The following is a 12,476-nucleotide window of genomic DNA, read 5'->3' on the forward strand; positions in this document are numbered from 1 at the left end:
TAGGCCAGGATATCTTATTTTGTGGTCGGGGGGGTGGGGGGAGAGAAAGTCAAGGTTTTCATTATGCAGATTGCCTCTTCTTCCTCTGAGGGATGAAGAGGGCCTACATGGCAAATTACCTTATTGGTGCTGACCAGAAAATTCCAGACTGGTTGATTAAGACTGCATTTCTGGTAAAGATGGAAACTGCAATTACATTAGGTATTAAATCTAGGCTTGGCATCATGGGCTTTAGTATAAGTGATGCCATTTGGGGTCTGTGGGTTTTCTCTGTAACAATTCCAACTCCTCCCTCCTCCACCGTATACACACAAACACACAACTTGATGAAATAGGTATCTTTATCCCATTTTGCAGATGAAGAAACTGATACTAAGAGAGATCGAGTAATTTATTCAGGGACACATGGCTGATAACTAAATGGTCTCTCTGACTCCAAACTCTTAACCAGGATTCTATGAATGGAACAAAGCTGGAATGGCACAGATCAGAATATTCCATCTCCAGGGTAATATCTCAGTAGGCTCATCCACACCAGTGGACTTCAAATAGGCGTTGGGTTGCTGTATGTTAAAAGGTAATTTATAATAATATACCTATAGAAACAGTAATATATTTTCTATATATATACATTTGATTCTTGTTATTGTGGTAGTTATGTTGTATAAAGTGGCCCTGAACACTGAATTAACAGATATTGAGCCACTGTTCTTAGGGAGAATACAGGGTTAGGTTCCTGTGAGCCTTTGGTCACAGCATTTTTGTCAACCAATCAATATATAATCTTCTTTTATGTGTGTTTCAGTTTAAAGAAACATATTTAATATATGTTGTTGATTCATTAATGTTGAACTCACAGCCGACAGAGCTATAACTCATTATTGAACAAGGCTGATCTAACACACACAAGGCACATCACAGCCTTCTTGCTGCTTAGAAACACAAGACAGCACTTTAGCACTATGCTTGGGGGGCATTCTAAACAGTGAAATCAATGAAAAAAAAAAAAAAGATGTGACACTATAAGGACCAGGAAAAGGACACACATGGTATGAGAGCTGAAATAAGAAGGCAGAGAGCTGCCTTATTGCACCCCAGCTGGGGATGTGCACATCAAGGAGACTCAGATTTTTTGCTGCTCTGTGCATGTTTGGGGATGATTGTGAAAGCGCCACAGTATTGATTATTGGATAACAAATAAATTTTAGTGAGTAGGAGAATTTGCAAATATGGAATCCGTGAGTAATGAGGATCTACTCTATATATGTGCTTAATATTTTCAAAGCCCTTTAAACAGCCATAGGTTAGGCACATTATTTATCTCCATTTAAGAGGTTGTAAAACTGGGTGAATTAACCATAGAAATCGACTTGTTCCTATGTCATACATACAGTCAGTTTCATAGGCATGTGTCCTCTACACTCACACAAGTGCCAAACCTCTTCCCCCACCAAAGGGTCCCACTTGGTCTAATGCTCTGCCGTCACCATCTTGAAGTTCTCAGTGGTTTTCAACAAGGGTCCCTGCCTTTTCATTTTGCTCTGGGTCCCACAAATTATGTAGCTGTTCCTGATCACATAGCAAGTAAACAGGTTAATAACTGGGGGGACAAAAATACTATATATTTATCCAACTGAACAAAAAAATTTTTTTTACAGTGCCTAATTAATATATTAAAGTTACCATTTATTGAGATTTGGTTGTACTAAGTTCTTGATAATGTATTAGCTCATTTAATCCTTATGACCCTCTGTAATTTGGATATTTCCATTAAATATATAAGGAAACTGAGGCCCAGAGAAGGTAACTTAACCAAGGTCATACAGTTAGCATAGCGTGAACAGGAATCAAATCTTTTTTTTTTTTTTTAATAAACTTATTTTTTTTGCTGTGTTGGGTCTTCGTTGCTGCGGGCTGTCTCTAGTTGCGGTGAGCGGGGGCTACTCTTCATTGCGATGCGTGGGCTTCTCATTGCAGTGGCTTCTCTTGCCACAGAGCATGGGCTCTAGGCGCGCAGGCTTCAGTAGTTGTAGCACGCGGCCTCAGTGGTTGTGACTCATGGGCTCTAGAGCGCAGGCTCAGTAGTTGTGGTTCACGGGCCTAGTTGCTCCGCGGCATGTGGGATCTTCCCAGACCAGGGCTCGAACCCGTGTCCCCTGCATTGGCAGGCGGATTCTTAACCACTGTGCCAGCAGGGAAGTCCCTGGAATCAAATCTTTTTGACTTCAAATCACATGCTTTTACCATTAGACTCTTGCTGTGTCTAATTTTAGTTGGCTCCAGTTTTCAGGCGATTTGTAATAAGGGTTTGATTTTGTGATCTTCTTAGTGAATTTGTGACTAAGACATCTACATTTCATTTGCAGTACATCTAATAGGCATTTAACAAAATATAAATTAGCTCAAACGTACATAAGAGGGGTTTCCCTGGTGGCGCAGTGGTTAAGAATCCGTCTGCCAATGCAGGGGACACGAGTTTGAGCCCTGGTCCAGGAAGATTCCATATGCCACGGAGCAACTAAGCCCATGTGCCACAACTACTGAGCCTGTGCTCTAGAGCCCGTGAGCCACAACTACTGAGTCTGAGTGCCACAACTACTGAGCCCACATGACTAGAGCTGGTGCTCCACAACAAGAGAAGCCACTGCAATGAGAAGCCTGTGCACTGCAACGAAGAGTAGCCCCCGCTCACCGCAACTAGAAAAAGCCTGTGCACAGCAACGAAGACCCAACGCAGCCAAAAATAAATAAATAAATAAATTTATTAAAAAAAAAAAGTCTTTGATTTCAACATGAGTCTTGTATTCTATTTATAAATTGAGTTATTTTCATATAAAGAATGATCATCCTTATTTTTTTCTGAAATTAGTGTTCGGTTAACCCAAGTTGAAAAGACTAAACACCTCTGGTAGTATATTTACAAGTCCTTTAAATATTTTAAATTTCCTTTGCAAATTTAGCATATCTGATTTTTAAGCACTTTAAATGCCTGAAAAGACAAATTTACAGGCCTAACAAACAAAATCTTCCTAAATAGTTAATAAGACTTATACATTTTAAAATTTGTTTTAACCATAGCCAGTTTGATGTCTTCTGTACTTTTTTTTGGCTGTGCCACATGGCTTGTGGGATCTTAGTGCCCTGACCAGGGATTGAACCTGCACCCTGGCAGTGGAAGCACGGAGTCCTAACCACTGGACTGCCAGTGGATTTCCTATACTTTTTATAGTAAAATACCTTTGGATATTTACTGGGAAAGAGACATCCAAAAATGTTAATTTGGTTGTCTCTGGATCACAAGTGATTCTAATTTTTCTACCTTATACTTTTCTGTATTTTCTTCATTTCCTACAATAAATACATATTATTTTTATAATCAGGAAAAGCAACAAAAGTTCCTAAAAGCAAGAATCAATGCATAGTATCACTTTAAAACCCAAAATATATTCTCTTACTGTATCCTCTTTTTTTGGCCTTTTTTTTCCCCTGAGGAAATATCAAGACCTTAGAAAGCAATAAGAAATGGAGAGAGGTTGAGGGAGGGGGCACAGTGGTGGTGGTATTTGCAGGAGGAGAAATACTTGACTGAGGTAATCACCTGATAAAGTAACTGGAGGTGCTGGTAAATACCTGATTGTGAATCTTGGCTTCAAGGTCAAGCAGGCAATTGATAGTATTTTTTTTCATTTGTTAGCAGGACAGCAAGAATCACTTGACGATTAGTTTGTCAGCATAATGGCATCTGTAAAGAGAACCAGTGAAATAATTAAAAAACTTAAAGCAGACAAACATCTCCTGGAGGAGATAAACGAAAGGCGTGAATCCAACTGCTTGGTGGAAAGAAGCAATCAAGTCAGCTTACTGAGAGTTCAAAAGAGGCATTTCAATGGTGCCTACAAGTCCCTTACTCATGCCCAAATCAAAGAAGCTGTTCCTGACAGTGGCAGGAGCTCTTGGGTCAAACTGAGTCCCCTTGTTCACAAGGAGAAAAGGCACTTTCCACTAAAAAGTAAGATGTTGTGGTAGGATTCCTACCCAATCGACAGGAGGAATCCAGAAATAAACTTAGGAGTTATTTCTGGGGTTGAAAGAGGTTCATATGTATTGCTCTGGGATAGTTGAAAGGCAATCTGTCTGAAGTTAAAAGCATCAGTAAACTAGGCTAGTTGATGTGAGATCTACTACAGACCAGAGATTCTCATATTCTTGTGCTTACAGGATCCCAGAGTCCATCTTCAGGCTGGCTCATTCAATAGGCTCTAGTTTGGGCCCTGGAATCTGCATTCTCAGCAGGCTAAGGTGATTCTGATGCTGATGGCCTGAAAACCGTATTTTGAGAAAACTCCAGAGGCCTCCTCTATCATCAATTTCTGTTGCCTCTGCAAAGGTTTCATGTGCAAAATTGAGATAAAATGGAAATGATGTTGATGACAAACACCAAACAAAAAACCCTGAGAAACAATAAAATGTGGAGGGAGGTTGGGGTAGGGGTGTGTATGGTGGTGGTATTACCTTGCAGGGGGCGGAAGAGGAACTGGTAAATACCTTAGCTGTGAATACTTGTTTCTAAGTCAAGATAAGCAATTGATGGTATTTTTTTCCATTTATTTGGAAAAAAGAAAAAAGAGTATAATTATGTTAAATACAACCAACAAATGATTAAGTTAGATAAGAAACAAAAGAATTGCCATACTGGAAATTTAACTTCTTTGATGAGGGGGCTGTGACTTTACACTTGCTCCACACTCTTTGTACGTGGGGTAGAGAGGGCAATGCAGCATGGCCTGGAAAACTGGTGTTTTAAAGCTAATCTGTAACAGCCATGTTTTTATTTTACTCAAAAAGTAACTCTTTTACAAGGAGGAATGCCTTTATTGTTCCTAATTGTAAGAGAATCTGCACAATTTCAGCCATAAAAAAGAATGAAATAATGCCATTTGCAGCAACATGAATGGACTAGAGATTATCATACCAAGTGAAGTAAGTCAGAAAGAGAAAGACAAATACCATATGATATCACTTATATGTGGAATCTAAAATACAACAGAAATGAACCTATCTACAAAAGAGAAACAGACTCACAGGTATATTGAAGCTCTCTCTTCAATCTTCCAGTTGTAGATATGGAGGCCAAAAGAGGGACAGTCTTACTTAAACTTGCCTTAAAAACAGAAGAGTTGGTGTCTTAGTTAGTTTGGGCTGCTATGACACATTACCAGAGACTGCGTGGCTTAAACAACATTTATTTCTCACAGTCTGGAAGCTGAAAGTCTGAGATCAGGGTGCCAACATGATTGGGTTCTTGGAGTGCCCTCTTCCTGGTTTTCAGAGGGCTGCTTTCTTGCTGTGTCCTCACATGACAGAAATTTCAGAGGGCTGTTTTCTTGCTGTGTCCTCACATGACAGAAATTGGCCTCTTCCTATAAGGGCACTAATCCTATTCTGAGGACTCCACTCTCATGACTTAATTACCTCTCAAAGGCCCCACCTCCAAATACCATCACACTGGGCCTAGGGTTTCAGCGTAAGAATTTGGAGGAGCACAAACCTTCAGCCCATTGCACTTGGGTTCAAGCTCTGCTTCTGCCATGGAGTAGTCTCATGCTTTTACTCATTTAGTGTCTCTAAACCTTACTTCCTGTATCTGTGAAACAGTATTTATCCTCTCTGCCTTCAGTGTTATTTTGGAACTATGAAATGTATTATAAGGTATGTGACAAATACTTATTTTTTATTTTTCAGGTAACACCATATTTGGATAAAGTACATCTACAGAGACACATAGAAATACAATCTCTTTGATCCTTCTTCAATGTCTGTCTCAATTATTTACAAATATTAATTATAAAAGAAGCCAAAGAAAACTATTCACTAGATCACCAAGAAAACATTGTCACATAAAACATATTACACCTTCATTCCATTCCATCATTTAGACTCAGATGTTTTGAAAGAGGATTTGAGTTATTAAATATACTTTCAAAGATGGATGACCTAAAAGTTCACTTTACAGCGATCTTCTCTTTACTAATCTAAAATGTTTAGCTTATATTGTTTCTTTTCTTTTCTTTCCTTTTTTAGGGCTTTGGGTGTTTTAATTTTCTTCTTAATTCTTTTTAAAAAAATTTTTAATTGAAGTATAGTTGATTTTCAATGTCATATAAGTTTCAGGTGTATAGCACAGCAATTCAGTTATATATAAATATATATATATATTCTTTTTCAGATTCTTTTCCCTTATATGTTATTACATAATACTGAGTATAGTTCCCTGTGTTATACAGTAGGTCCTTATTGGTTATCTATTTTATACATAGTATACATAGTAGTGTGTATATGTTAATCCCAGCCTCCTAATTTATCCCTCCTCCCACCTCCCAGAGTTTATATTGTTTCTGTAAATCAGTGGAATGTGTTGACCAACCCCATTAATCAAGTTGAAGGCTAAAGTTTCTCAAAGTTAACGCTTGTTTCTATTACTTAATTACATTAACTTACTCTGTTAGAGCTATGATTTTGATAATTTGAGTAAGTACATACTTGAGAAGGTAATAGAAGGTGCCTATAGAGTCTTTCATTGTATATCGTTGCCCATCCCCAGAGTGGGCATTGCTTGAATCATCTCGTGGCCAAATCCTATTTGGTTACTATCACCTCTGTGTCACTGCTGTTGGATAGCAGACTAATTTTCAAATTTTAACCTGGCTTGTGTTCTTTTCCGTAATTTGCGTTAATTGCTATTCCATTCCTATTAATAGCCTATTCCATACAGCAAGCTGAGCACAGCCAGGCCTGGAACCCAGCCGTTTCTTGGCATTTGTCTTTATACCAGTGAAATATTCACCTTTTATTTGGTTGCCCTTTGCCTCCATAGAAAGCTCAGATTCATAAGCCAAAACATTTTAATACTGGAAGGGAGATGGGTCAGTCATCTGGCCTAAAACCCTATCTCAGCTAGGACTACCAGGGCACAGTGTGGATGAGATTCATCAGCTCTGAGGGCATGTAAAAGAAGCCAGGCCCATAGCTGAGTTTTTGCTTTTCAAGAAGGCAAACACCTAGTGTCAAGAGCTGTGAAGGGTTAGCCTGCCACAGTTGCATGGGCATTGACAGAAGACATAAGACTCCTGATTCTGAGGTAAAGGACTTATTACTCGGAGCCCAGCAAGTAGCACAAACCTCATATTCCTGTCGGTTCCTCTTGCCTTCCCCTCCATCCTCCTTTCCCTAAAATCCACGGCACAACATGGAGCTGTCCAGATAGACGTCACACACACAGAGGTTCTGCCTCACCGATAGACCACTGAGTTCAAGAGACCCAAACTTTGCCTGGTGGAGGACATTCTCTTTATTATACTGGACAGTAAATAAACCTGCCCTTTTATCCAGTGGGGACATTATCTCTGTCTACCAAGGCCCTTGGCAATATAAACACCCTTGAAGAGATAGTCTGGAACAAAAGCTATCGGTGCCTCTGGCACAAGACTGCAGAAATGTGAGAGACCTGGGCAAGGAGAATGATCTCCCAACACCTAGCCACCCAAATAAAGGCTACAAATATAGCACCAACCATTCTTTGGCTCAATCTAAGATGAATCATAGGAGATAAACACACAGTAAATGAGTGTCCGGTTGAGTATAATACACTTAACAACCTTTCTAACCTCATTGCAATCCCCACTACCTCCTCCCCCCACATTTCCGGTTTCACGGAACTACTTGTGCTTTTCTGCCTTATTCTGTCAAACCCTCTTATTCTGTTCACTTGGCGAACTTTAGTTTAACTGTACAGTAGTCTCCCCACCCCGCCATCCATGGTTTCACTATCCACAGTTTCAGTTACTTGTGGTCAACCATGGCCTGAAAATATTAAATGGAAAATTGCAGAAATAAACAATTCATCAGCTTTACATTTCGCACTGTTCTGAGCAGCTTGATGAAATCTCACACTGTCCTGCTCCATCCCACCTGGGACGTGAATCATCCCTTTGTCCAGCGTATGCTGCCCATTTCTCTCTTAGGAGCCGACCTAGTAGCTGTCTCAGTATCACAGTGCTATGTTCAAGTAACCCTTATTTTACTTAATAAATGGCCCCAAAGCACAAGAAGTGCTTCCGTTTAGTGAAAAGGTGAAAATTCTTGACTTAATAAGGAAAGGAAAAAAATCATTTGCTGGGGTTGCTAAGATCTACAGTAAGAATGATTCTTCTGTGAAATCTTGAAGATGGAAAAAAATTTGGGCTAGCTTTGCTGTCACACCTCAAACTGCAAAAGTTATGGCCACAGTGTGTGATAAGCGCTTAGTTAAGTTGAAAAAGGCATTAAATTTGTACAATAAGACATTTTGAGAGAGTCCACATTCACATAACTTTTATTACAGTATATTGTTATAATTGTTCTATTTTATTATTATTGTTAATCTCTTACTGTACCTAATTTATAAATTAAACTTTATCACAGGTATGTATGTGTCAAGGAGGAAGAAATTTTCCTCTACTCTTCTAGGCAATTCTGGCTGGTCTAAGAATTAAATTGACATGAGACAGATTAGCAGGAGAAAATCAAACATTTTAATAACATGTATACCTGGGTGAGACCCAGGGAAACTGAGTAACTTGCCTGAATGGCTGAAGCCATTACCTAAAATACATCTCCAGCTAAAGACTAAAGAGGACGTTGTGGGTAGTGGTTTGGGACTTCAAATGGGAGGAAGGAATTCACATGGAGATGGAGAAGGTCCTCTAGCTAAATTCTTTTAGGCAGATAGGGGGAAGGTCAGAGGTTCTTCCTGAGTTCTTTGGGACTTGATTGTTTTCAGCTTGAAATAATCCATGTGCCAAAGAGATACATTTTGGGGTGGCAAATTTTGCTCCCCTCAGACATATAGGGAAAATAGTATATATAGGGTTCTGTGTTATCCTCAGTTTCAGGCATCCACTGGGGGTCTTGGAACTTGTCCCTGTAGATAATGGGGAACTACTATAGTTTAAATACCACCCCCTTCAGGGGCCTCCCTGGTGGTCCAGTGGTTAAGACTCTGTGCTTCCACTGCAGGGGGCACGGGTTTGATCCCTGGTCAGGGAACTAAGATCCTACGTGCTGCGTGGTGTGCCCCCAAATTTTTTAAAATAAATAAATAAATACCACTTCCTTCTGGAAGCCTTCCTGCCTCCACCCCCTTTCCCTTGTTAATGAAAATCTTGCCTGCCATATCAGTAAACAAAGGATGTTGCAGCCATCAAGCCATCACATTACATCTGCCCTATGGTGAGCCCTGAGGGAACTCAGGATTGAAACAGGATGCACACCATCAAGCCAGCAGCCACTGCAGCCACCCCCCAGCGGTACAACCTGAAGAAGCTTAGGATGAGAAAGCATAGGATACTGGCCCCAAACAGCTGAGGTGCATATCAAAGGAATCTCAACCTTCACTGTCCCTGTCTATACAATGAAGGCCTTTACCTCCTTAAACTATTTTTGGGAGTAAACTTTCTGGATGTTGTGAACGCTGCATCCTTTGCACTCTCTTGTGGGGACACGTCTTGAATTTTATGGTTTCAGTTGCTATTAACCTACTAGTCATCAGTGGCCAGATGATGGATCCTTTAAACTGGAGAAACTTCTAAACTGGTAAGTTTTTAGAGAGCTCTCATTATAAACAGCTGTTTTACTGGTACCTATAAAAAGACCAAGTTAGAAGGTGGGTTAAAAGAAAAATAATGGCTAACCTTAAGAACTCCCTTAATTTAAAACAAACAAGAAAAATAACTGATTTCGGAAGCCTTAATTGTCTCAGCTTCCCCTCAATGGGTCTTATGGATGTTAATAAAAACTTTGATTAATTAATGTTAATTTGGTTGATTAACAAGGGAATAGGAAGCAGCTGAGGGGAAAGTCAAGTGACTTCTTCCTAACAAGGTAGAAATTTTAATAGGACTCATCCCAACAGGATGGGCGTCTTTTTTTTTTTTGAATTTTATTTTATTTATTTTTTACACGCAGGCTCTTATTAGTTATCTATTTTATACATATCAGTGTATATATGTCAACCCCAAACTCCCAATTCATCCCACCCCCCCAATGCCCCCACCCCACTCCACCCCCACTTTCCCCCATGGTGTCCATACGTTTGTTCTCTACATCTGTGTCTCAATTTCTGCCCTGCAAACTGGTTCATCTGTACCATTTTTCTAGGTTCCACATATATGCGTTAATATACGGTATTTGTTTCTCTCTTTCTGACTTACTTCACTCTGTATGACAGTCTCTAGGTCCATCCACGTCTCTACAAATGACCCAGTTTTGTTCCTTTTTATGGCTGAGTAATATTCCATTGTATATATGTACCACAACTTCTTTAACCATTCGTCTGTCGATGGGCATTTAGGTTGCTTCCATGACCTGGCTATTGTAAATAGTGCTGCGATGAACATTGGGGTGCATGTGTCTTTTTGAATTATGGTTTTCTCTGGGTATATGCCCAGTAGTGGGATTGCTGGGTCATATGGTAGTTCTATTTTTAGTTTATTAAGGAACCTCCATACTGTTCTCCATAGTGGCTGTATCAATTTACATTCCCACCAACAGTGCAAGAGGGTTCCTTTTCTCCACACCCTCTCCAGCATCTGTTGGATGTCCAGGATGGACATCTTTAGATGGTTATTAAGAAATGGAATAAATAAAAATGACATTAATGGGATTAAAACAAAGGTTTTAATACAACACCACCTGTAACAGGGAAGAGCCAATTTTGACTCTTGGGATCTGTTTCTTTGACTTTAACCTTTGCTTTTCGTTGCTTTTGTTATTATAATCATACATAGTGGCCTGCCTCAGGGAACACTGCCCCTCCGCCTGAATGTTAAACTAAAGTGCCTTTGTTCAGTTCACAGGGAGGCAATCTGACCCTGCCCGCCTGTGAATAGCTGCAGAAAAGAAGGAATTAACACATTCCCTCCCCAGTGCTGGCCAAGCCAGGCAAAACTAATGGCCTTTTTACTTTACTTCCTCATCTCCTCCCCCTCTCTGTTCTATAAAAGAAACTGGCATCCAAACCCCGATAAGATGGTTATTTTGCGACATTAGTCTGCCATCTTCTTGTTCTGCTGGCTTTCCGAAGAATAAAGTCGTGTTCCTTGCCTCAACGCCTCCTCTCCGATTTATTGGCCTGTGTGGTGAGCAAAGTGAGCCAGGACTCGGTAACACACCTAGGATTGAATGGGCCAAAGGGATCCCCTGGTGATTCCCCCAACATTAAAGGGCCTCGAACAAGTCTGCTCTATTTCCCCCAATTAAAAAAAAATTTTAAAGCCTGCAAGAAAATTACACTGAGATACCTGACCAGTAATTGCTTGGAGACAGTTAGGATAATAAATCAAGTTAAAGACTGACAAAATGGCCAGAGTCCCTTGGCTCAGTCCCTCACTGGGGATCTCAAAGTCTTTTATACAAAAATGGGTAAAAGGGCTGGGGATAAAAAGTAAGTTTCTGAGACTTCTTGTTTCAGAAGATTTGTTGATGGGGTCCTAATCAAGGCTAAAATTAAAGGTTTAAGAGTTGATAGAATTGAGATGACAGTTTATAAAAATTGGTATATTTGAATGGACTTTATACAAGATGGTTAGATCTCTTTTGCCTAATTAGATTGTGGGATTGAAACTGTGCCCCTCAGATTGGGACTTGAACCCGTGTCGGGACTCAGACCCGGCCAAAACCCTGATTGGGACTTGAACCCACGGTCTTTTAATTAGAATCACTCACCTGGTGTCTGGACTTACTGAAGCTCAGGTTCTTTGTGTCTCAGCACAGAAGGAATTCAGCAAGAGGCAAAGTGATAGGCAAGAAGTAGATTTATTAATATGGGACACTTGTAAGAGATGCAAGCGGGCAGGCGAGGGAGCTCTGCCCTGAGGATTAAGTGGGCTACAATTTTTTAGTCAAAGGAAAGGGGGAGGGGAAAAGATCACCTTCTTCGAGTAGACATGAGGCTTACATCATTAGTTCCTCCTTCGTATCAGGCTGGAGAGTGTCTGACCCTATGAGGTCAAACTAGGGTTATCAGTAGAAAGGTGGTGACACTGTTCTTCCACCTAATGGCCTGGGGCATATCTCGTGCTTTTATTTATGGCTTTATAGTTAAGCAAGGCTGCTTCCTTCCACAACGTTCCAATAGCTTTCTTGAGTGATCATTAACTTACAGTGGTCTCCCAAAGTTTTCCTAGGTTTCCCTCTCTATGTATAGTCCCCTATTGGGACTTCTACGACTACCTGTATAACTATCCTATTCTATCCCTATCAGGAAAGGCATTATGTCTCACTAGGGAATGCTTCCCCTGCCTGGTATTATAAGACAGGGCACATAAATCTGCTGCTCAGGCAATATTAATTAAACATACTAAAGGAAACCAATAGGGTTACCTGAGCCCACACAGTATAAAATTAAAAATGGGGGCTAATATTCTGGGGCTAATAAAAGC

At 40.2% G+C, this 12,476-nt stretch overlaps 1 protein-coding gene across 1 annotated transcript; it reads left to right on the plus strand.

Annotated features, from left to right (window-relative positions):
* The first annotated feature begins 3,735 nt into the window (after positions 1 to 3,735).
* On the plus strand, positions 3,736 to 4,026 carry SPATA45 (spermatogenesis associated 45). Its single transcript, XM_068537634.1, has one exon. The coding sequence runs from the start codon at positions 3,736 to 3,738 to the stop codon at positions 4,024 to 4,026; it is 291 nt and encodes a 96-aa protein (XP_068393735.1).
* The last annotated feature ends 8,450 nt before the right edge of the window (positions 4,027 to 12,476 follow it).

The sequence above is a fragment of the Eschrichtius robustus genome, chromosome 3 (genome assembly GCF_028021215.1).
Source record: "Eschrichtius robustus isolate mEscRob2 chromosome 3, mEscRob2.pri, whole genome shotgun sequence".
Classification (NCBI taxonomy): Eukaryota; Metazoa; Chordata; class Mammalia; order Artiodactyla; family Eschrichtiidae; genus Eschrichtius; species Eschrichtius robustus.

Coding starts and splice junctions, on each gene's coding strand:
- SPATA45 (XM_068537634.1), top strand. CDS start 3,736: ATGGCATCTGTAAAGAGAACCAGTGAAATAATTAAAAAACTTAAAGCA.